The sequence below is a fragment of the Meleagris gallopavo genome, chromosome 2 (genome assembly GCF_905368555.1).
Source record: "Meleagris gallopavo chromosome 2, MGAL_WU_HG_1.1, whole genome shotgun sequence".
Lineage (NCBI taxonomy): Eukaryota > Metazoa > Chordata > Aves > Galliformes > Phasianidae > Meleagris > Meleagris gallopavo.
The window spans coordinates 7,952,831-7,976,287 of record NC_139405.1 but is presented as its reverse complement, the minus strand read 5'-3'; the positions used below and the strand labels follow the sequence as shown (position 1 = coordinate 7,976,287).

Here is a 23,457-nt window from a genome sequence, read left to right as displayed (position 1 = left end):
GCAGCTGGGCATCTGCCATGCAACTAAAAGCAACGCTCCTCATCTGCTTTCCCAAGCCACGCTTAAGCTGCAGTAATGCAACTTCAGGTCGTACTAAGCTTTATTGGTTCAGCAAAAGAAACTAAGAAACTTCATTGGAGACCGGATTATGCTGGTTGCAGAAATGAAGAGATTCTTCTGCTCTTTGACCCCATTATCTGCTCTGTAGTACCTTGATCAGCTTTCTTAAAGACAGCCTTGAATTCTGCCGAGACCCATAAACTGCTTTTTTGGCTGCCAAATTGCCATAACCCTTCTATTTTTATGTTTTAAAAGAGCTTAAAACCGTCCATCCTCTTTGGACATGTCTTTAAAATTGACCAATACTAGGAGGATTTCATGTATATCCGAAGGCTTAGAAGAAGATGTTACTTTTACCCGGCTTCCAGTTTTACTGTCAACAGACATGAAAAGCCCAGCGGGGATAAAAGGAACTTAACCAGTTCTGTCTAATGCATATAAATCTACCTAAGAGCTCAAGGCACTGGAAGTACTCAATGCGCTGCATTTATCTGAGCCTGAGATAGTGAAGTGGGTCTTCAGCCCATGTACCACATGTCCCATCCAGATGCCAAGTTAATATGAATTAGGAGACCGAGATGAATAAACAAGGTCAGCCCAGGCTGGGCCAAATTGAATCAATGCAAAATAATTGTCAGTATTTTCTGTCAGCAATGGTGGTTTATCTTGGCTCGGGATTCTCGGCGCTGTAGGTTATAGAATGTTTTCAGTGGAAGAGTTGGCAGACATTGTATTGATTTTTCTTTGTTTTGTGAATGCTGGAAAAATTTCCATTAAGTCTACGTGGTGCTCATGTGACGAAGCCAAATTTATTTTTCAAAACTTTTTGTGCTTCAAGTGAGCTAATGTGGCCATGTAGCACTCTAATTTAATCAAGAGGACCTTTGTCTGGAATCAAGAGGCTGTGCAGTGCACCTCAATGCATCTTGAGCACGTATTGGCTAATAAGAGTTAATTTTGTATTGTCAAGGTGCTGTGCACGTGCTAACTAATTAATTTGCCTGACATACTGTGTCTGTTTGCTGCTGCCACCTTCCTGATGCACATGAAGCTCCTGTTGCCTTCATTGGGGCTGAGCAGGGTTGAAGGATGAGTTCTCTGGTTCTTTCTCTCTATGCTGATTCCATTACCAATGTATATAGATAGGAAAAACTGTCAGGTGGTGCTCTTAATGCTTCAAGAGATGTGACTGGTTTACAGTTCAAAATATACAAGCATGCCTCTGAGCTTTGCATAGCAACTTTGTAGAGGAGTAGAAATATGTCTGTTTTTCAGTACGTGAAAAGAGACAGGAAAGTTTTATGATAAAAAGACTCTGAGATCTTGTAAAAATATCAGATCTTATAAAAACACTGCCCTTATTTACAGGCAGCAAAAGAGTTATGCTGGTCAGAACATTTCCACAAATAGAAAAACAAATAGGAAAAAAAAATGAATAATGAGAGAGAACAAGAATTGCTGGGCTGTGGCATATCTGCCGTTTGGAAGGGCAGAATGACGGTGGTCAACTCCTAAGTCAGAGATGAGACTTGTAAAACGTTCCCAGTTCTGTGGTACAGTGGAAGAAACCACACAGCAAAGAAATTGCCTTACCTGGAGCACTGTCCAGCACTTTTCACAGCCCACAGCTCTGTGGCACTGTTTGGAAGGTTGATTACATGTCAGCACTGACATCACACGCTACTTCCATAAAACACTGCGGAGTTACTCCAGTTTTCTTTGCCATCTGTAAAACTCCTTTTAGCCCCATATGAAATTTTCTGCTTTTTGGCTGCTAGGGCAAAACAAGCAGCTAGAGTTTGCCCATAATAGGTTCTCAGGGAAATATATCTTCAAGACTATTTTATGATCTATCATTTTGGTCCTGGTCACAGGCTCTGCCATTCCTCATTCGGCAGAGCCAGAAAGGAGATGGTGGTGTTAAGAGTTAATTGATTTGCTAATTATGCAGCCTGAAAACTGCACTTCTGTTACACATATGCTCCCTGAGGGGCATCAGTAACAGGTTTATTAAGCTAAGCTCTGTCTTCAGAGCTTGCCTGGGGCCTTTGCCTAGATGCAATTCATGAGATACATCTCAGCTGTTCCAAAACAGAAGCATGGTCTGTGTTTAAATACAGGAGGAGAAATAGTTGAGGTATGTGCTGAATATGATCTTCCAGAACCTTGGGTGAGATAGAAATTTGAGACTGTATCTGGGTCTGATGGGGTGGTGATGTTTGGCAGTAACACAAGCCAATGATTTTGGGATGCAACTAGCTGGTACAAAGTCATAGAGTCAAAGCAGATGAATAAAGGACTCCGGGAAAGAACAATGAGCAGCCATTGAGTGCTGTTCTTGCTAAAGACTGAAAAAGTCCCACTGTGGTGTCTTGCAGAGATGCAGGGGGCTCTGCTAGCCAAAGGCAGCACAGCCTGGTAACTTTGCTGTGTACATCTGAATTTACGCATGCCAAGTGTATGTGAGCACATACATGTGTGTGTGAACATGTACTGATTTTGTGAAACTTCTGATTTACTTGCACAAATAAGGCTGTGGGGTTTTAATCACGCCAAATATTGATGCTCAACTTGCAAAGAACATTAGGAAGTTGGATGCTAGGTTGGAAAGGGCCTCTGAAGGCCATCTGGTCCCATTCGCTTCTCACAGCAGGTTCAGCTGTTAAGTCAGATCCAGCTTCAAGGCTGTGGTGCATGACCCAGCAGGGACCTGTGGCACTGGTGAACACTGGGCAGCTCACAATGAGAGCAGCAATACCTCCCCTTGTGCTAAGCTTGGGGCAACCCTCCTGAGCACAGAGTTGAGCTTATCATGCAACAAGAAGCGACATTTGCTGTATGATGTCATGGTATGCCAATGTGCAGGGGAACGAAGCACACAAAAGCTATAGGCTAATGTTGCTCCTCAGGCTGCAAATCAAGACCTTCGTGACAATGTCTCATGGATTTCAGTGATGTTGAGGAGGCAAATCAACAAGGTGCCTGCAGTAATACACACAAAGCAGAGCTTGGCCAGGACAGGAGGCTGTATGATGCCTGGGGTAGGGAACAGAAAGGAATTGTAGTAAATCTATTACTAAAATGGAGTTTTTGTCTCTTCTTTTTGTCTCGAAAGACTTCAGAAGCAAATAGGGAATGATTCAGGCTGTACATTTATCTCACTGGTGAGCAGAATACATAAACACTGAAAACTAGCATTAAACAGCGTGAGGAACTGTAAGTCAATAACATAACAAAAAAAATGGCCAAGCTAATGAACAACGGAGGGCCTTTGGAGGGGGGAGGATGTGTCCTGGTTATTGATTTTGAAACTGCAGGTAGTGGTTGGAGGCTGTGGAGAAGTGGACAGTGAAAATGTCAGATATGCATTTATGATGTGGGAAACTGGTTAGAATAACAATGTAGCTGTGCACTTCCTAAGGTGCTCAGCTGCAAGGCACTCTGCAGCTGCCATTCACACTTTGCAGTATTTTAAGGTGTTACTGTTGCCATGTTTCAGGTGAATTCCCAGAGGCAACAGAAAGCATGTAAGTTCTAATTTTGGGTTCCTATGTTGAACCAATTTAAAGACACTTCCTAAAATGCTGCTTAACCATCTGCTCATCACAGAGCATGATGTTTCCTGATGCCGCAGATTAGGCAGCGAAGTCTCCAGTAATGCTGGAGTATCCTGGCCAGAGAGATGAGCCACAAATGTGATTCTGGCCCACACAGAGTGTGCTCAGCACGATTGTATGCAAACAGGATGACTCACCAGTGTGGAAGTTCAATGCTGTACTCACACTAAATTTACTAACAATGTTTTTACATACAGTAGGGACAGAAAATATACTCCCTGTAAATAAATAACTATTTCTTTCCTATCAGGGAAAACAGGAGAAACAAACTATTTTTTTTATCTCTGTGAAGAACTGTTTCATTCTCATTTCCAATAGGTTGCACAGGTAAGCATCCAGATGGGCCCTGAATATCTCCATAAAAGGAGACTTCACAACCTCTCTGGGCAGCCTGTCCCAGTGCTCAATCACCCTTACTGTAAAGAAATTCTTCCACATGTTAGTATGGAACTTCCTATGTTCAAATTTTAGACCATTACTCCTTGTCCTATCACCACTCACTACCAAGAAGAGCCTATCCTCATCCATTTGCCTCCCACCTCCCTTTAGATATGTTAGTTAGCATGTTAGTTTCTCTCACAGTGAACAAGTTCCTAGTTTTAATCAACTTCAGCACAAGTGTGCTCTCGTAACATCATCCTGGGGATTTTGAACCCAGAGCTGGTGATGAGCTTACAGGCTCCAGAAAAGATCACTCTGGATGTTTAGAAGAGCTGCTTACACCCACACCTACCAAGCATAGCATTTCCATTTCTGCATTTCTCTCTTCTGCACATTTGTTGAAGCAGGCCTGCATCTACCCAAGTGTTTTAATTCAAAAGTGGTTGTGATGGTGCAAGACAACTGGAGCCATCAGGAACAAGCACAGCAGCTCAGCTCACCTGTGGGAAGAGGCCAGCACGGCCGGGCTGGCTGTGGGCATGTCATGCTCAGTTTGGTGCTCTGGGACCTGACCACCAAAGGCCTCGTACGATGTGTCCCCTTCATCTGCATGCCCCAGGAGCTCTGCAAGAACAAGCAAGTTACGGGATCAGGCTGGCTCAATGGAAAAGCACCAAGCAAGCTGCCAGCTGTTTGCCTGAGGTGTCACAGAAAACCATATGCTTATGTACATTTCACTCTTGATTTCTTTCCCTGAAAAAGAGGCCAAGTAGCTGACTACCAGCAGCAGCTGCCATATGGATCCAAGTACAGCGGGATGGGACGGGACCCCCCCCATGCTTGTGTAACTTAGGATCATTGGATCATTAAGGTTGGAAAGACCTCAAAGATCATCCAGTTTAACTGTCAGCTCATCCCCACTGTGCCCACTAACCATGTCCACATCATCACATTTCCTGAATTATTCTTATCTTTGTTCCAAAAATATTTTAGTCAATGATCAAGTCCCGAAGCCTTCAGACACGTGAAGGACGGGCCTTCTATTCCCAAATTCCAATCTGAGCCCTCTGGGGAGGGGAATTGCTTTAAAATACCCAAAAAACTTGGAAATACAGAGGAGGAACTGTATAATCAAAGTGTGACGCTTAAAATAAATATATAGTGTAATCAAGCCGCAGGCTGGCAGAATTTGGATTAAGGAAAAATGCTGTTACAGATACAGACTCTAAAAGATTTTTTTCTCAAAATCATAAGACCCTTTTGCATTTATTTATTTTTTTCTTTTTTAATCCTGTTTTTCTGCCCTTGTTCTCTGCCTTCCTGGATCCTGTATAAGCTAATCTGTGTGATACCCATGGCAACACCATGGGCAGTGCAGAGAACATAATGCTCCTGTGAACACTGCTATACTGCTACTTTACATTTTGACCAGGGACTCAGGATGCTCACCAGATTAGGAGGGCAAAGCTACTTGTAAGCGTTTCTGCATCTCTCAGTCCTAAAAAACAAGTGCTGTCAGATTGCTGCAGACTATTCCTACACTCCATGCTACCCAGATACTGTTAACGTCTGCAATGCGCAGGAAGGTGATGTGTAGCAGTTGACTGGGCTTCCTAAAGTACCCCATCTTTTTGGAGCTTCCCTTTCCCAAAGAGGGAATAATGTAGAGAATCGCTGCCAGCAGCCAACTCAGTCAGGGGCCACACCTCCAAGCATGCACACAACACTGCAATAAATAAATAATAGACTTGCCTTGAATAATAAACCAGCTTTGGTGCATTTTTTCCTTTATCTTGAATAAAAAATACAGATAGGAAAAAAAAAAAGAAAAAAAAAAAGGAGGGAAGAAACACGAGCAATGCTCTATGTCTAGGAAGCTCTAGGGCAAGTGAAGTGGGTTCCTCTGAAGGTCTCTTGTTGAGGCCTGTGCAGTGAGCAGCCACGAGAAGAAAGGAAACAATGACAGCAACCTAAAAGGCACAGGAAAAGCTGTTTTTGGTGTGTGTGAAGAGCTCTGGGAAGTGGTTTACACAGCATTCCTTCTGCTGTACGCTCAGACAAAATCCAGCAGTGCTCTCGCAGGATGGGTGTTGACACCCTTTTCTTGGGAATATGGTTCTGACTGCCACATTCTGCCTGTTCATTAAGTGCTTGGAAACATCAAACCCTCTAGCTTTCTAAATGATAAGGCTAAGCCACACTGGCTGAGTCAAACTGGCGTCATTCACCTATTTTTTCACTTCTTTTCACCAACGTCTGATTTCCACAGCTTCCCATTACTCCAAGGAGCAATGGCATTTTGGAGTGTAAAAGCCTGAGAAATGCCAGGAAAGGAGAGTGTACTGAGAACCAAAATAAGATTTGGTCAGCTTTGACCTCTTCCCATCGTCGTGTTGCCTCACATGTTCTCTTCCCTGCTCAGAATCCTGAGTGGGGATGAGAGCAGTTCTCACCTATGGGGAATACAAATGGCTTTCTTTGCTTTTTCATATCTCAGTTCAATAGCTGAGACTGAAGTCAGGCTGCTAACACTGAGCCTGTCCTGTCTGAGTGTACAGCTGTGGTGTTGCAGTGCGACATTAGATACGATCAGGTGTCACAAAACCTGAAGTGAGTGCTCTACAGTGAAGACATACATGTTTTTGCTGTGGGACACTGGCCCATTTTCCCTGGGGGAAGGGGATTTGAATCCAAATTTGAATTTTGAAATCTTGAGAGTTGATATTTCGGCTAGCATTGTTTCATCAGTAAAGTTATTTATCAGATGCAATAAAATGAATTAAATCATGCTACAAATATTTATCTACTAAATCCCAGTTGTCACAAACAGTGTCAGGATAATGTTGTGCCCACACAACCATACAATGCACATTCTGTATTTCCTCAATTTGCTGATGGCTGCTCTTAATCCACCTATAGCACCGGACAGAAAGAGCCCAGGAGATTTCTTCAGAAGACCCCTGAAAGTTCTCCTATGCTTTATGGAGCAGGATGCACACCGAACACAACACAGGTTCTGAGACCTCAGCCTTCCCTGCATCGCTATTTAACTGTGTCTATCCTCCATTGGATCAGTGTCTGCAAATCAGAGGCTGTTTCCATTCTCCAGCCTCCTCCACGGGCTTTCAGGGATAAAAAAAAAAAAAAAAAAAAAAAAAAAAAACATTTGAAAGTATGCAATCACACAGCAAAACGAAAGCCTTCTTTGAATATTGTTTGCAAACCTGACAGCTCTACTTAACAGAAGCCATTACATTATTTACAAAGTAGCAGCTGCTCTTGTAAAAATCCAGCCTTTTCGGCATGAGAAATAAACTAGTTGATAAGTGAATGATAAGCCATTTGACTTCTCCGTTGTGTGCTCAGCATGGTATGCAGAGCCAATTCTGTACAATCTGATGTTTACAGAGCAATCCTAATGCACGACCTCCTTAGGCAACGGGGACACAAGGAGCCTTTAAAACGCTGAAGCAAGCATTTAATCTGAACTCTTCATGCTGATCTTTGAAAAATTCAATAAGTTCAAAAATGTAACTCCTGCTAAAGATAAAATATCAGGTTTTTGCTTCAGGAGTTGCAAATATATACCAATGAACTCCCAGTGAACCACACAGACTTTAGGCACGCCGCTCCTCTTGGTGAAGAATTGAGTATATCATAGCATTGTTTTGGAAAGAAACAAATAAAAGGTCCAAAGGAATACAGATGGTTAGGTAGAGGGAGTGATGTAAACACCACAGAAACAGCCTCAACAATCACACCTTCTAATTGAGGCAGTTCAACAAAATTCCCTTTTTACTTGAGCAGCTACTTCCACGTTAACAAATACCCATCTCCAGGTATTACGTGAGCCACTCTCTATTTTGTTATTATAATTCTGACATGCTGAAATCTCTCATGCTGAGTTAGCCATTCTAAGGGAAATAAGTGCAGCAGGAGCTGCCACCCAACCTACGTGGAAGCTCTTCTACAGCCAATGGGTTACCTCTCCACATACCAAATCAGAGGGAACGTCACTACCGACAGGAACATGGGCAGCTCTCTTTCTTCTGGGAACAACTATTTTCCCAACATTGTCTTTCTAAATTAAACAGAGACATTAAAATCATTTCGTTTCCTGCAGGGAAACCACTTTGGAGCACCCAGCTTCGTTGAGAGGTGTTGGGAATATAAACTCTGCTTCTTCTGCTTTGGTTTTCTATGGCTTCTTATTTCAGATTACATTATTTTGTTAATTCCCAGAGCTGCCATGCCTTCATTTGACAAACATTACTTGTTGAAATACTGTTTTTACAGTACTTTCAGAACCTATTGAGAACAGCTGTTGCTGCTGAGAGCTGGAAAAGGCACATTCAATCTGAATATCTCCCATTTGTGCTATAATTTAACAATTCGATACTTGAGAAGATAAGGTACTTCAATCACTACTAAGTAGCAGCAACTCTTAGCACGAGCACAACATGTCATTATTTCACTGATTGGATATTAGGCATATTAGCAGCAGCAAAATGGCTAGGCGGGTGTGCCAGGAAGGGGAATAATTGAAATAAAAGTGATGTGGTAGTGGTAAAGAAGCAGTTAACATTCACAAACAACTCTTTTTTTGAGTAGGGCAGACAGACTATAGCATTTAGCAGCCTTCCGTAGCTTGCAGTAAAACCTGGCTTTAGGTTTTCTTTGCGTGGAAATGCCAAGTCCTCGCTAACTCCAGCAGAGATTTCAATCTTGACTGCTCATTTGCTCTGCTAGAATTATACACAAGATTAAGCTAACCACTATATAGGCTGAACAGATTGTTTTATATCTTCCTGGAGCCTAGGTAATCAGGTTCCTCAGAAATTATGCTAGCAGTACTTAGTTTAAAGAAAAAGGTGTGTCTTACAGGAACGATCCAGATGTGGTAGCACCAAGCTGTGATGGGTCGCCAGCAGAAAATCTGAACAGCCAAGGATTTGCTTTGACTCCAGGCCCTCTCCACCCAAAGGCTTGACTGGTGTCCCAGCAACGGAGAGCTCGTGTCTCCAGATGTTATCAGGTTGCTCAAACTGTGTGAAGTTTGCCTATAATCTTGGCAGCAGGGAGCAGCTCTCCTCTTGACTGCCAGTATATGAGAAGGAGTCGCAGTGCCGAGAAGGAACCGGAGTGCCAAGGCTCAGCCCGGCCGCCCAGGGCTGCTTGTGTTGAGCAATTAGAGCAGGCGCAGGAGGGAGGATGCTCCAGGTGACTAGGCATTTTCTTTGTTTGGTAAGTGGCACTTCAGATCTTTTTTTATCCTATTTTACTATCTAATTCCAGAGTAAGACTGCGCTAGTGAGCGCAGACGTTCCCACTGTCCGGGTGCGTGCTCTGGAGCATTTCAGCTAAAGCTGAAAGCTAAAGTCCGGGAAGAATTGATCTTTCGTCTGTGGTGCTCCAGAGATGCCACTGCAAGGTCCAGCCCAGAGCTGCTGAGCAAATGCTGCTGAGCAGCGTGCTCCTCTCCTGCTCACCCTGACACTGCATGCTGGGCACACCCTCTGCCTGGCATCTCCAGTCCAGGGACCCAGCTGCTCACTGCCAGCTCCTGCCCTGCAGGCAGAGAGCAGATACGCCAGCCAGGGGAGAGGAAAACCATTTTGGGGAGTTAATTGAGACAGGGAGACATCCGCAAGCACAAGAAACAGGCTAGAAGCCTGCAAAAAAAACACTGCCAGCTGGAAATTGGCCAAACTGATAAAGGGGAAAAGAAATTGAGGGTTAAACATTTTGAATGCTGAAGGCTTGGAATTCAAAGTGGAGCTCTAGGAACCTCCGAGCCACCACATCCATACAAAGAGGCTCCAGGCAGACACAAGCCTTCTGCAGGACAGCTTTCTCATCCCACACAGAGCTTCCAAAATGGCTTGGATGAATGGTTGAGGGATATCTCATGGTAGCTGGGAGTGCTTGTGCAAAGGAATATGATGCCCAAGGGTGAGATGCTGTGGAGTGCAGGAGCTGCTTTCCAAGGAGAATGGGAAGGGGACTGCATCTACCCACATGAGGCTGGAAGTATGACGAAGCTGTGGATATCTTCCCTTTGCTTGACAGAAAAAAAAAACCTGCTCCCTTAGACAGGAGGGAAGGGAAGCTGAAGCATCAGCTCCCATACCTGATGGTAATCCTGTTTTCACCAGGTCTATACAGATTGAGGGATCACAACGAGTACCATCCCCTAGGTGCTACTCAACAAGGTCACCTGGGTCTTCATACAGGCTTTTTTCAGTCAGCTGAGGTCAGATCCCTTTACAGCAGAGGCTGCACCATCAGCCCACCCTACAGCAGGTACAAGAGCAGTGTAAGGACAGCAAGGCATGACCATGGCACACTATGGCTCCTGGTGCAGGAATATATTTGTAGGTGGAAATGTCTTAGTTGTACTTAGTTGTATTATCAAAACTTTTGGAGCAGGTGCATGACTTTGCCATAGTGCTGGAGCAAGGCTAGAGTTCAAGAGTTAGCTAATTGTATCTCTCTCAAAAAGGAATTGCCTCAGACCAGTTAATTTGTCAAGATAACGAATTGCAGCAATTCTCCTCTTTTGGAGCTGGGCCACTAACACTGATCTGAACTGTATTTAAACTCTTGATGACAGAGACTGAAAGAGATATTGCAATACTGGAGGTACAGGTTCCTAAAACAAAACTGCATGTATAGCTGGTGCTGAGAGGCAGTGAGGGCATGCGAGTACACATCCTGCATATCCCTGAGATATGAAGAAATTCCTCGGGGCACTGACTCTGGTGCCTGGGCAGGCAGAGTTCATCTTGAATCTTTGGGAGTGACTGAGGTCCAAAGAGGATAACATAGTACCCATGGAGTCATTTTTGCTATAGGAGATAACTCGAGCAGAATTTTTAACTTCCCCAAAAAAGAAATAAACCCCGGAGTACTGATCTGAAGTTATTGCCACAGCTTTCTGGTAGCTGCAGTAAGACCCTCTGTGGGCCTGATGCTGTGATTCCTATGGGACTGTACTCTGGCAAGACCCAGATCGCTCCTGCATTTTCTTTTTGTTTTTCCCTTTTCCCTTCCCTTCCCTTCCCTAAAGACAAACATGTTGGGATCAGAGGAAAAGAAGAAAACCTACAAGGACTGTCACTAAAAACACAGTCTCAGCCCACTTACTATCCTCTCCTGCTTGAAGTGAAGCAGATAGTGTCAGGCCAAGTGAAATGATGTGTGTTTTTATGCCATAAGAGAAACACGGGAGCAGAATGAACCCCGTAAATTGATTTATGGGAACTGAAAGGATTTGGGGGTAAGCAACACTGTCCCTGGGAGGATGCTCTGGGAATGATTAAGCTTTTCTCTTGGCATCTCTGGGGTGCTCCTCCAATGACACCAGGTCAAAGCCTCTCTGCTACTGGCATCTCCTATGAGTGGAGTGGGACACATCAAAGCCTCTCCCACTTGAGTTTTCTGCTGTTAGAAACAAACACGGATATTTTCAGGAATGATTTCATGCTGTTAGGTAAAACCAGAAATAACACCAAGTGAGGACAGAGAGCTGTGTAAGACCTTGGACAAGGACACTGTGCCTCTTGCTTGGCATTGGCACACCCCCTTTGAGAAAAGGTTGTGCTGACAACAAACTTGGTTGTTGATGAATATGTGACTGTGTCCCTGCCTTATAATGTAGCAGTGTGAGGCATCAGCCAGGCAGCCCACTTCAGAATAAGCTGGCAGAACGAACTACAGACAAATAACTTTCTTTCTCACATTATTCAGAATGATCTTTCCCTACCTGTGAGTCCACTTAATTTAGAAACATGGCTTTTATTTTGCATTAGATGCATCCACAGGCAAAGTTCTTTCAAAATAGTTAATCTGGTCATTGTCGTATGTAAACAAGCCTTTAGAAATTGATGGGGACGGTGAAGAACTCAGAGGGCATGGCCATGGACTTCTTAGCCAACCTGCAGGCACTTACATAGATCTACCTTCCTTGGGGCTTATCCAGAGCTTACAGGGAGCTGGGTTCAGTTCAAACAACACTTTTTCAAATTTATGATGAAGAAATGGGCGTTTGAAAACTGACTTCTGCTACTGTCCTCTCAAGCGCCAAAGCTTGTGTTGTCCTCACCTCTAAATGCCATGGTCAAGTGGTACCTTGGATGTGGTTGGACTTAGGAGGGTTCACTGCACATAGAGTTGATCCAAGACTGGAGATGAAGTGCATGCAGCTTCTTCTAAGACAGGTGAGAGTCTTCTAAAGGGCAACTTCACATTCCTTGCGGCTGGTTTCTTGCCTTCAGTTGCAGAAGCAATGTCTCACAGAGCGCAGATTGCAAAGAGAGGCTTAAACTTCATGGTAGAAAATGAGGGAAAAAATATATCTTTGCAGCACGGGTTGTCTTGTGCAATACGTGCTGATTGGTTTTTCCTCTCAAGACTTTTCTGTAGCTGAATTCCCTGAGGGAAGGAACTGGCCCTCTCAGTCCAGAGATCTGGGCTTCAGCTGCTCGGCCAGTGTATGTGGTGGTCATGCAGTGATGTGGGATACGCACAGTGACCAACATCGGCACCCCTAGTTCCTGCTTCATCCAGTGTGTGATGTGACCCAAACACCCACCATGGTAGGGACTGACCTTGTTTTCTTGGGGAATCCAGTGTAAAAGTGGATATAACGATGCTCTTGACACTTACCTCACAGGATGTTGTGAAGCTTAATTAAATGTGCGTAAAAGCATTTTGAGATCCTTAGATGAAAGGTGTTTTTATAAATGCAAATTATAATAATTACTGCTAGTAACCACCACCAACTACAGAAACAATTAATTCAGGTTGCCACAGGCCATCACAACAACGTGTGCAAAGAGGCATTGGACATTTAATGACATATATGCTGTGTGAGAACTAAAAGCCTTAAAATGCTGTAAACAAAGAGGAGAAAGCCAGGTACTCAGGCTAGGTGCTTGGAGCTTGCCCATGTACAGCTAGCAGATGTTTCCTTTGCTGCTTCCATCACCCTGTGCTTTACATAGTGGCTTCCTCCCAAAGGGAAGAGCATCAGTGGTGATAAAGTTCAGACCGAAAGATTTTTATGGTTAATGTTGAAAGGAAGGAGTGCAAATAAGTTGGCAGACAAAAAAGCAGGAAATATGTCAAGATAGCTCGGTATTTTTTGGGTGAGCTCTCCTGCTGGCCCCCAGGCCCTGCCCACTTACAGCATTGCAGAATAGGCTTTGGCTAGGGGCTATTATCCAGCTGACTTTCCAAGGATGAAAACAAAAGCCAAGCAATCAAGATGTGTCTGGCCAAATACTTGAAGGCCCAGTGCACACATTTAGCTGACAACTGACTGAAATCTGAACCATTTTGCTCAGCCTTTCTTGTTGCTTCAAAACTGATTTGGGCTTAAATAGCTCAAACCTACAGGTGTTTAAATTCTCTCCCTTGTCAGCAGAACAGCCTCATCAGACATGGTCTGAGGATGTGGTCAGACTGGAAGAGATATCCAAAGACGCCACAGGTGAATCGCAAAGAGCAGGCGAGCCCACCTGTGCCCCTCAGGCTTATTTCACTGCTCTCCTCTAAAGATGAAAATTCAGAAGAGTGGTAGTTACTAAGCATCCAACTTACCAAAGCAATTAGCCTAAATGCACTGCAGCTAGAAATTTAAGCAATGCGCTGAATTTAATTTGAGAATTCATGGTCATAAGACTGAAACCTTTAACATTTAACCTAGCAGCAAATTAAATCAGCTTTCTGATCAAGTGAAACATTCCATGCTATTGAAGTTTGAAAGTGTGAAGCGTACACTTATTAAAAGGAGATTTTTTCTTTTACTTTTAATGAAGAAAAAGTTGGGACCGGTTGGTTCCCTAATCCAAATAATAGAAAAATGGGAATACCATCTGTAAACAAAACAATAATTACAAATCAGCAGTGCTTGCTGGCTTCTGCCAGGCAAATGTGCTCACACACAGTCAGCGGGACTCATGGAAAAGATGTGGCTTATGCTGGAAGGCTGTATAGAGTAAATTTATTCTGATACCAACAAGCTGATTACCATGTAACATATACCAAAATTTAAAATGCTTGCATGTTGGCTTTTTTTCAGTCCATTTAAAAATACTGACTTCCTACTTCTGTTGTTGTTGTTGTTGTGCTTTAAGAATTACAATACAAAGTCTTGAATTTCTTGGGTAAGTTCCTATAAAATGAGTGCCAAGTTTTGTCAGGTTTGTATGTGCACATCCACCATAGGAAACATGGGGATTGGACTTGATGATCTCCAGGGATCCCTTCCAGCCCCTATGATTCTATGATGCTACAAAACTAGCCGTGCTGAGGAGATGAATTCAAAACTTGCCATATTTGATGCTGATGTGCTATTTTAAACCTCCCTGGTGCCAAAAGTGTATATGTCTGAATTATGTGTATGCACACAGACACATACACATGCACACAACATACATTCTGACATCCTGCTACCAAGCTCTCTTAATGACACTTATATGGTGCTCTGCTCAGTGTCTCTTGGCTAAATCCCACTGCATGAGATGAAACTTGGATGCATTTTCTAAAAGCACCCGAAGGCACTGGGACATGAAAGCACTTGGGGTATTAGAGCACACCTTGTTGTAACCATCTCTGGAGCACCCTGACTGACACTCGACAATTTAGCAGCAAGGTGTGGCTAATGAAGGCACTGAAGCAGATATCAGAGCTGGTTCTCCCTGATAGGCATTTTGGGGCTGTCGCTCACCTGCCTGGCTTGCTGCATGGGCTTGCTGACACCTGGTTTGGATGCCCAAAGGCCTTATAGACAGCCATGGCCAGGTAAGTACAGAGGCTGCTGGCAGGGAGCTGGAGGGTGGTGAGGCCAACAGAGAAAAACCCCAAGAGAAAGATCCCGGTGTCTCTCCCTGGCCCTATTTCATTCCCTCCCTCACTCTTCTCACTGAAGTGCACAACAGGAGTTTGGAGATAAGATTCTGTCTCAGACAGATGCTCACCTTTGTAGAAAAAGACTTTTTTTTAAGAGGAGGTAATTAAGCCAGCCTGCATTCTCTGATATCTGTTGAATACAGTGTTGATCCTTTCATCATTTAAAGTGCATATTGTATCCATGGAAAGCAAGTGAGGCTCAATAGGAAAAGATTGCCCTTACAAAGCATCTTTCCACATTCCTGCATTACTGGAGCAATCCTTTCCTTCCCCTACATGCCAGCACCAGTCCTGCCCACACCCCCCATCTCGCAGAGGTTTTTGCTGCCCTCCTGGCTGCTGCCTGTCCTGCCCCCACTGCCTCCGACCCGCTCTAGGATGCAAATCACTGCAGCGCTGGAGACAGCTTTCTAGGCAAGATCAGAAGCGTGTGGAATGGGAGAACATCATCATGGCAACAAAGTTAAGCAATGCTCACAATCTCTTCTATTCCTAAGGAGGCAAGAGGAAGGCAAAGCTGTCCTCAAAGAGTTTTCTTGCACAGCAGATTCCCTGATCCCTGGGAAAGCCAATATGAGTTAGCCAGTGCGCTGCCCTGACCTAAATCTGATCAAAATCAATGGTGGGAACACTCCTGGCTTCAAAAATAAGGGGGGAAATGTCAACCTACAAGTACCTGAGATATTCTCAACACCAAAGGGATCAGAAGAATTTTTCTGAAAATAATTTTCTCCAGATAAAGACTGTTTTTTTTTGTTTGTTTGTTTGTTTGTTTTTTGTTTGTTTTTTGGCCAAAACAGATTTTTATTTCCTACCTGTACTAAGTTTAAAAACTCCCATCTAAACAAAAATTGTTTGCTATGTTTGTCATCTCATCTTGAGAAGCTTGATTTAAAAACAAACCCCTTTACATGTATCACATTTTTACTATTTCTTTACTTTGCATACCACCCATACACTGAAATAATGGATCATTTTGACTGAAAAAAAAACCCGTCATTTTAAAACTACTTTTTAAGTTTTTAGATCCTTTCCTTCTGAATGAACGGAATTCCTCGTTATTTTTCTAAGCCAGTATTTTACCCATCCTCAGCAGGCATCACCTTACAGGAATACTTCAGCAGTTGTGCATGGGCAGAGCTGTTTACCTCCTACAGACTGCAAATTACCAGTAGCGGCGAGTGTTTCTTTTGCCCCAGCACAGCGTGTCGGGGCGGTGTGTGCAGAAGCTCTTCCCCTGCTTTGGTAAATATTGCACCTCTTTGAGAACCACAGCACCGGGAGCCCCGAGACGCACGGAATGAAACGCAAACAGACTTATCTGCTAGTAAATAGCTTCCATCGGGTGGTGGAAAAACCTGAAATAAGGTGTTGCTGGCTCTATTCTCCCTTCCCCTTCCTCTCGGTTGGACGTTGTGTTTTCCCGGATCCCGAAAGGAGAAGTTGAGCACGGAGTGTCTTGCCCGCCCCTAGAAAAGCCTTTGTGCATCATGGTTGTTGTCACACTGACACCTAACGGCAGATAGCAACAAGAATATTACGGCTGATTTCCCAGCGGCGCGTTGTAAAAATTCCTCCAAATCACAGAAAATAAGTGAGCTTAGAAAACGGACTTGGCCTGGCTGTGCTCCTACCTCTGGGAGGGCACTGCTGGAAAGGTGATGGGAAGAAGCCAGGGCTGCGATGCAGGATGCTGCGGGAAGGAGGGGTGCACATCACAGAGGGCTCCCCAAAGGGAAATGAAAGCACCGAGGGCTCAAATGAGCTGGCCAAAGTCACTCAGGAGGTTGGGGTTGGACTGAGAGGACTGCCATCGGCCTGTCACTGACCTGCTGGGCTGCTCCTGGTCCTGTAAGCGAGCAATACCGCTTCCAGGCACACAGAGGAATAGGCTGGGGCAGTGTATTTGATAATAGTATGTGAAAATAAGGCACTGACTGAAGCTCGTACTTCTTTCAGGAATTTTGGAGGATATCAGGAGTTTTCAAGGCACGTCTTCCTATTAAAATTCTCAATAATATTTTATTTCTGTGTTCGCAGGAGAGTGCTGCAGGCCCAACTCTTCCCTGCCTGCCTAAAAGGCAGCAGCAGTACAGTCTTTCAGCACAGCCAACTACATGCACATGGGCTCCATGTTCACGCTGTGAGCTAAATGCCTCCCCATCTGCAGGCAAAAATCAAGGGCTCCCAGTAAGCACCTCGTGGCTGGCTTTCTTTCACTAAAGTTCACTATGCAGCACATATATATATATATATATATATAAAATATATATATATAAAAAAAATTTATATAAAAATAATAGTTGTACCAATCATCTTCCATTTCGTTATTAAAAGTTTGTTTTGTTTAGGTAGTCAGGTGGTGAAATTTTGCAATGAGATTGAGATGATGATTCAGTAGAAGTTCAGATGGGGTTCCACATCCCTCCTTCTGTGACTTGCAGTCAGAGGGTGAGAACATGTCAGGCTCATGTCAGGGCAGTGACGGGAGGTGAAATAAGGTTATTCTGCAAGGGCTCTGGGATGGCCCCAAAATTTGCTCTTCCCCTGTGCACTTCAGTCATATATGAGCATCTTCAAGGGGGAAATTTTCAGCAGTAAGAATATTAGCAAAGCCAATGCCCAAATTCAGCAGATAACCACAATATGATGTAGCAGAGGAAGGTAGGTTACATCCAGCAAAAGTACTGGGTAGCAGATTAATATGGGCAAGAAGAGGGAGGCTGTGGCGAGAGCCAGGAGCTCAAATGCCACGGATTGCAGCCAGGCCTGGGTTAGGAAGGTAGGAGGCAGAAATCAAGCTCTTTGCTTAATCATAAAGATGATAAGGTGGGACACTTACCGTGTACCCACAGTAAATAAGTAATTATAATGATCATCATACATGCTTAAGCTGTTATTAATACTATCTTTTCATCTTATTATAATATTTTGCCATTTCATAATATCAACAATGCAGAGATAACCAACGTTGCCTCATGATCTGCTTTTAAGACTAAATTTTACAGTTTGAAATCTTGCACAGTTCAGGATTTCTTGGGATCATGAACTCAGATACCATTCATGCATGAGTTTGGGAGTTGCAGCAGTCTCACAGCACTGAGATTTTAAGAAGTTTCAGTGCCAGCTAACCCTCAAGAAGAATATTTAAAGAAACTGTACTTCAAATAGCTGAAATGAAATGGATTTGATGAGGTACATTAAGGAAAAAAGCCATTTGTTCTGATGTATTCATTGCGTTGTCCACGACTTTTCCATCAATGTGTTTTCTCTAACAACCCATGTTATTTCTTCTTTAAGGCAAGCTTAGTTCTTCAGACAGTGCAAGGAGGACAGCAGTGATGGGTGCAAAGCTTCCTCTTGGACCCCACTGAGCTCTCCCCTATGGCTTTCTCCAAAGGAGAACACCAACAGACAGGCCTTTATCGGGCATTTGGTTTTGATAGGCTGAAAGCATTCAACAGGAGCTTCCATCAGGTCATCAAACCTGGTTTTGATAAAGGAGTCTTCTGGGCATAAACTGTCAAGCAGTCTCTCGAGCAGCCTTTGAAGGAAAACAGTTCCAACCTTCAGTTTTGCCTGCAGCAATTCCATGGTATTCCCAGCCTGTAGTGCAGCAGGTGATGATGTAGTGAAAGAGGATGTAGTAAATAAATTGTCCTCCAGTGTTTCTGTTTATTTGTTTGATCAGAAAGCAGATGTGCAAAGAGTCTCTTATTGACAAGTGTTGTTCTTTCCTAACTCATATCTACAACTCTCCCCTGATGTAGACTATCTGATCTCCACTTCTTAAACTCACCTGCATGGGGAACGTTTGGTGATAATTATTTGGTAGGCGAATATAAAAAGACCTCATGTTGAGATATTACAACCTAATGCTAAGTTGATGCCTTGCGTCAGACCACCATTATACCTCTCTTCCCATTCCTCTGCTGTCATGCCACCGATGTGATAAATTGCAGCCTGTCACATCACGTTATGTTACGCAGAACAAACAGGACAAAACACATACCAACTGCCATGCAAATATGTGTTTGCCAACTCTTTTCAGTGCATAGAAATGCAACCAGCAAGTTGCCTATCAGAAACCCAGAGGCTTGAGGATGGCTCAAGGGTGTGTGAGACAAACATGCCTCTGACACACCGTGAACTTACAGATCCTCGCTCCCAAGCAGCTACAGCAATTATGAAAGCACCTCCTGCTGTGATCATTTCTTCTTCTTTCCCCCCCCCAAAAAAAAACAACAACAACAACAAAAAAAACCCAGCTGTGGCTGCTGATGTCACAAAGCAAAATGTAAACACATAATAATTAATCTAGCTCTCATGTTCGGAGTTAGAGCTATTTTTATGACTGGACAGTTTTTGGCTGAGTATGTGTAAACATAACACCCACTTATGCACACACACACGTGCATACTATGAGATGTGTGAATATACATTATGTGGCTTCTAACTGCAGTCTTTCAGCCTACATGTGGGCCTTTTGAAGCTAATGGGAGATTTACCAGGGGCTTTTTCACAGAGCTGTAGGCAAGACAGAAATCCAGTACATATGAATATTACACTATAATGATACAAAACAACTCATCTAGTTTGACCTACAGTGAATTAGAGGCCATTAAATCTCATTCAGGTATCCTACACTGAGCCAGAAAAACTTGTGTTTGAATCATATATAAATTGTATTTGGTTAAAACCTATTTCCCAGAAAGGTATTCATTCACTCTCCATGCAAAGGTGCTTTTCATGCATCAATTTCTTTGATAGCTTGTTTCAACAGTTACTTTAACTATGTGTACTTCTTATTTAAATCAACTTTGGTCTGCAGAGCCAGTATTGAGAACTCACATTCCTAGAACTCCAAATGTCCCTTTTCCATTTTGAGAAGCTAGCAACAAAAAACAGGATGAATGTTGGAGAAGGCCTTCTTCAGGCATGACACAAGTTACAGACATGTAGAAATGCTTGCCATCAATCTGACATTTCAACCATATCCTGAGTTAATTTCTATATGCTTTTCCAAGGCTTGAGCCCTTTCAAATGTGATGACCATAAATAAGGAGCCTAACTCTACTCTTGGTATACCACAGCTTGGCTGAAAAACTCATCATACAAATTGACACCTCAATAGCTGGTATTTAATGAATGTTAAGAAAGCAGTAGGAAAAGAACCAGCATTAATTGAATGATCTCCCCATACATCACATTTCACTTCAAAGTTTTCAAAATCACTTCCTGAACTGGCCGATAATCCCAGTTTATTGAGGATTATATTTTCAGGAGTGGCACATATAAATTTCCTCAGCCACTCATTCTCATGAAGATGATGAATGATGCCAGCTTTATGAAAAGAAGTTAAATTAAAAGGTTTCTGTAAATTTTCATGTATATGGCCATGTACACATACAGAGATTCATGGAGTGAAAGGCAACACTCCATAGTGTCAGAGCAGGGAAGTAAAGAATATTGAATTCTGACTGGAACTGTGAAGTGTATAACACTGGGAAGGAAAGTGTGGTTATCCACAGAAATTTCAGCTGGACATAGGCACGAATGCCTTGCTTTAAAAAAGTGTATCTTTTAATGACTTCAAACTTTTTACTTGTGATGCATCTTTACACATCCAAAGTACTTCTGCCTTTATTTTAAATAGAGAACGATATAAATATACTATTTAAATTGCTAGTAATAACAGACATACTAATTATTGTGCATTCATTACTTCTCTATACTCCAATGCCATGCCACGGGCATCCCTTCTAGATCTTTTAAGATGAATCATTCTCTGTCATTTAACATCCTCACTCAAGAAACCTCACTGTGAATTGTTTTCACTTTTGCAAGTTACTTCTTGATATGTTGCTACAGAAAATAAGTTGTTTACTTGGTAATTAGTGTCACCTACTCTCTGTTGTTCACATGCACCAACTTTGCTGGAGGGATAAGCTAGAAGTGTACTGAAATGATCTGTGACAAGAGACATACCTTGCAATAACTTAATGTAAGAACAACAAATACAAAACAGAGAGGGACAGCTCCTCTCAATTTCCAGAACGTGGAAACACTGCAATTACTTTGTTTATAAAATAGCCATGTAGCTACATACACAAAAGTTTAACTCCCCAAAACTGTCTCTTTCAGTTACTTTTTTTTTCCTCTGCTTTAACAGGGATTGGACTCAGTGATCTCCAGAGGTCCCTTCTAACCTCTACAATTCTGCGATTCTGTGACTCCATACATCATTTAAAATGAAGGCAAAATCATGGTAATCTATGAGCTCTTGTTAAACATTTTTCACATTAAATGGGACATATTTTTTAGTGCTGACAGATATTAGAAATATGGGAATCGTTACAATTAAAATATTACAGAAAATAGTGCCTTAATTTCAAACATATAGTGGTGTAGTCCAAAATCAGGTTTTGTAGTAAACAAGGATATGTCACGACGAAGAAGGAAGAAAAAGGCAAGTCACGATTATTCTAAAGTTTGACAGATAACTATAAATCTCTTTCAAGTGAAGATACACAGATCTTTGTGTGGACCTCTGCAGCTAAGCAAACCAGCTAGACTTTGATGTGCTTATAATTATTAGGGGCTGAGGATTATGTCTTTAGGCAAAGATGTCTAGCAGTGGAAGATATAGATCAAAACTGACATCATGACACAAGCGAGTGAAGGGGTGAGATGAGGTGGAGCCAAAAATAGTTTGGCATTACTATAGACCTCAACTAAAATAAAGGAAACAAAAATTAAACTGAAAGGAGCAGAGCTCAAGAAAACCGTAGCATCAGCTGGTGCCCCCCAAGTACTCCCAGATCACAGTTCCTCTGCATTTTGAGCAATACCTTTAAACATGCCATCAACATGTTATGCAGTGAAATAAAACTCATGCCACCAAATAAAAGGCTAGGATTCTCAGTTTGCTTGAAATCTGATAGCAAGAGGAAGATGTGTGTGTCAAGTAAGAGCAGGAAATGAAGAAGGCTTTGTCATCAGTGTCAGAAAGAGTACATCAAGGAGTCATTATGATCAGAAGAGAAACCACTGTTATCAACCATACTAATGCAGGGCCGGGGAAGGTGACAAAACCCATCGGACAATTCTACATGTTGTCTGAAATGCAAGTGGGCTCATTTGACTCTTAAGAATAGGTGAAGATGTGAGTAAGACACAAGCAATTTGGAGCCAGCAGGATGCATGTGACACCATACTGGTGTCTCAAACTACTGGTGTCTCAAACTGCATGTGGAATGTGCCATTAAGAACTATCAGAAAGAACATGTAAGCCATTCAATGTAAAATACGGAGAACTGAGAAGAAACGAACATTCTCTGCTTAAGGCTCAAGCTGGTGATGTTCCTTGCCAGTAAGGGGAAAGCTTTAGGGCCCCTACAGTTTGAATGTCATTTTATGAACAGTGTAAGAAATTGGACCTCAGCCTCTGTGAAAATTGGTAAGATATCCTATCTCGCTATTACGATGCCTCTGTTAGAAATGCTACCTAAACTTTAGTGTTACTAATATTATGAATTTAATTCTAAGTAGAAATACAGGGCTTCCCAATTTGCCTCTGAACTATGCAGCATTTATCTATCTTGTCACAACATGAATCCCTTTTGGGTAAAAGCTATTGATTTGAAGGTTGAAATCATCTTGCTAGGCCCTAATGTAATTTGTTGGAAGTTGGCCTTGGGAAACTTTCTGACACTGACTGCATATGCTCTTCATTGGATATTCATTGAGCAATGATGTCGGAAAGGCTGAGTTCTTCACCTCCATGATCATTATTAGTTATGGCATTTCTTAACAGGCTGTGCCATGTCAGTTCTTTATAACCCAAGTTTTACGTTAGCAACCTACAGTTCACTGAGAAGAGGCACTCTTCCACCACAGACAATATTGCACCCAGTTACTTCGTCCAGGAGTGCACTTGGGAGGCTACACCCATAAACAAAATTATCAGTAAGCTTGTAAATATTGTCAACATGGAAGAAAATCCTCTCTGCTTTAATACAGTGAAATGAGGTGCACACAATATTCAAAGCTAAATGAGAACTCCCTGACCTCATTAAGGAACTCATAGGTCTACTACAGAAATAATTCAATGGGAAAACTTTGGCAGAGGTAACAACAACATCTACAGCCACTGGTCTGCTGATCAACTGGGAGCAAGGAAAGAGGAGGCTGCCAGTGTATAGTCAGAGGTGTACAGTACCATTACTTCAATCTGCTCATGCCTCAAGATGCATTTTCACAGGCTGTCAAACATAAAATCTTATGAGAATAATTTTCTTCAGAAGATTATAATCAGTTGAACAAAATATCTGATTCTGCCAAAACCATAGGCAAGGAATAGCAGCAAGCTCACTTGACACTTCACCCTGCTCAGCAGTATTCTCACGAAACTACAATGCTCTGAAGTTCTACAGGTGTTTCGACCGCCTGAATCCAGCCATTCCTTGTTTTGATGGTGGCTTGT

The 23,457-nt window shown here is 42.7% G+C and overlaps 1 protein-coding gene across 3 annotated transcripts in view; it reads right to left on the bottom strand.

Moving 5' to 3' along the window:
• The window catches only part of WDPCP (WD repeat containing planar cell polarity effector), a 138,831-nt gene that overhangs the window by 6,848 nt on the left and 108,526 nt on the right, over nucleotides 1-23,457 (bottom strand). For all 3 annotated transcript variants that reach the window (XM_085218808.1, XM_085218807.1, XM_085218810.1), the window contains one exon: nucleotides 4,559-4,682. In XM_085218808.1, coding sequence (XP_085074934.1) covers nucleotides 4,559-4,682 — 124 coding nt within the window. The remainder of the gene's footprint in view (nucleotides 1-4,558; nucleotides 4,683-23,457) is intronic.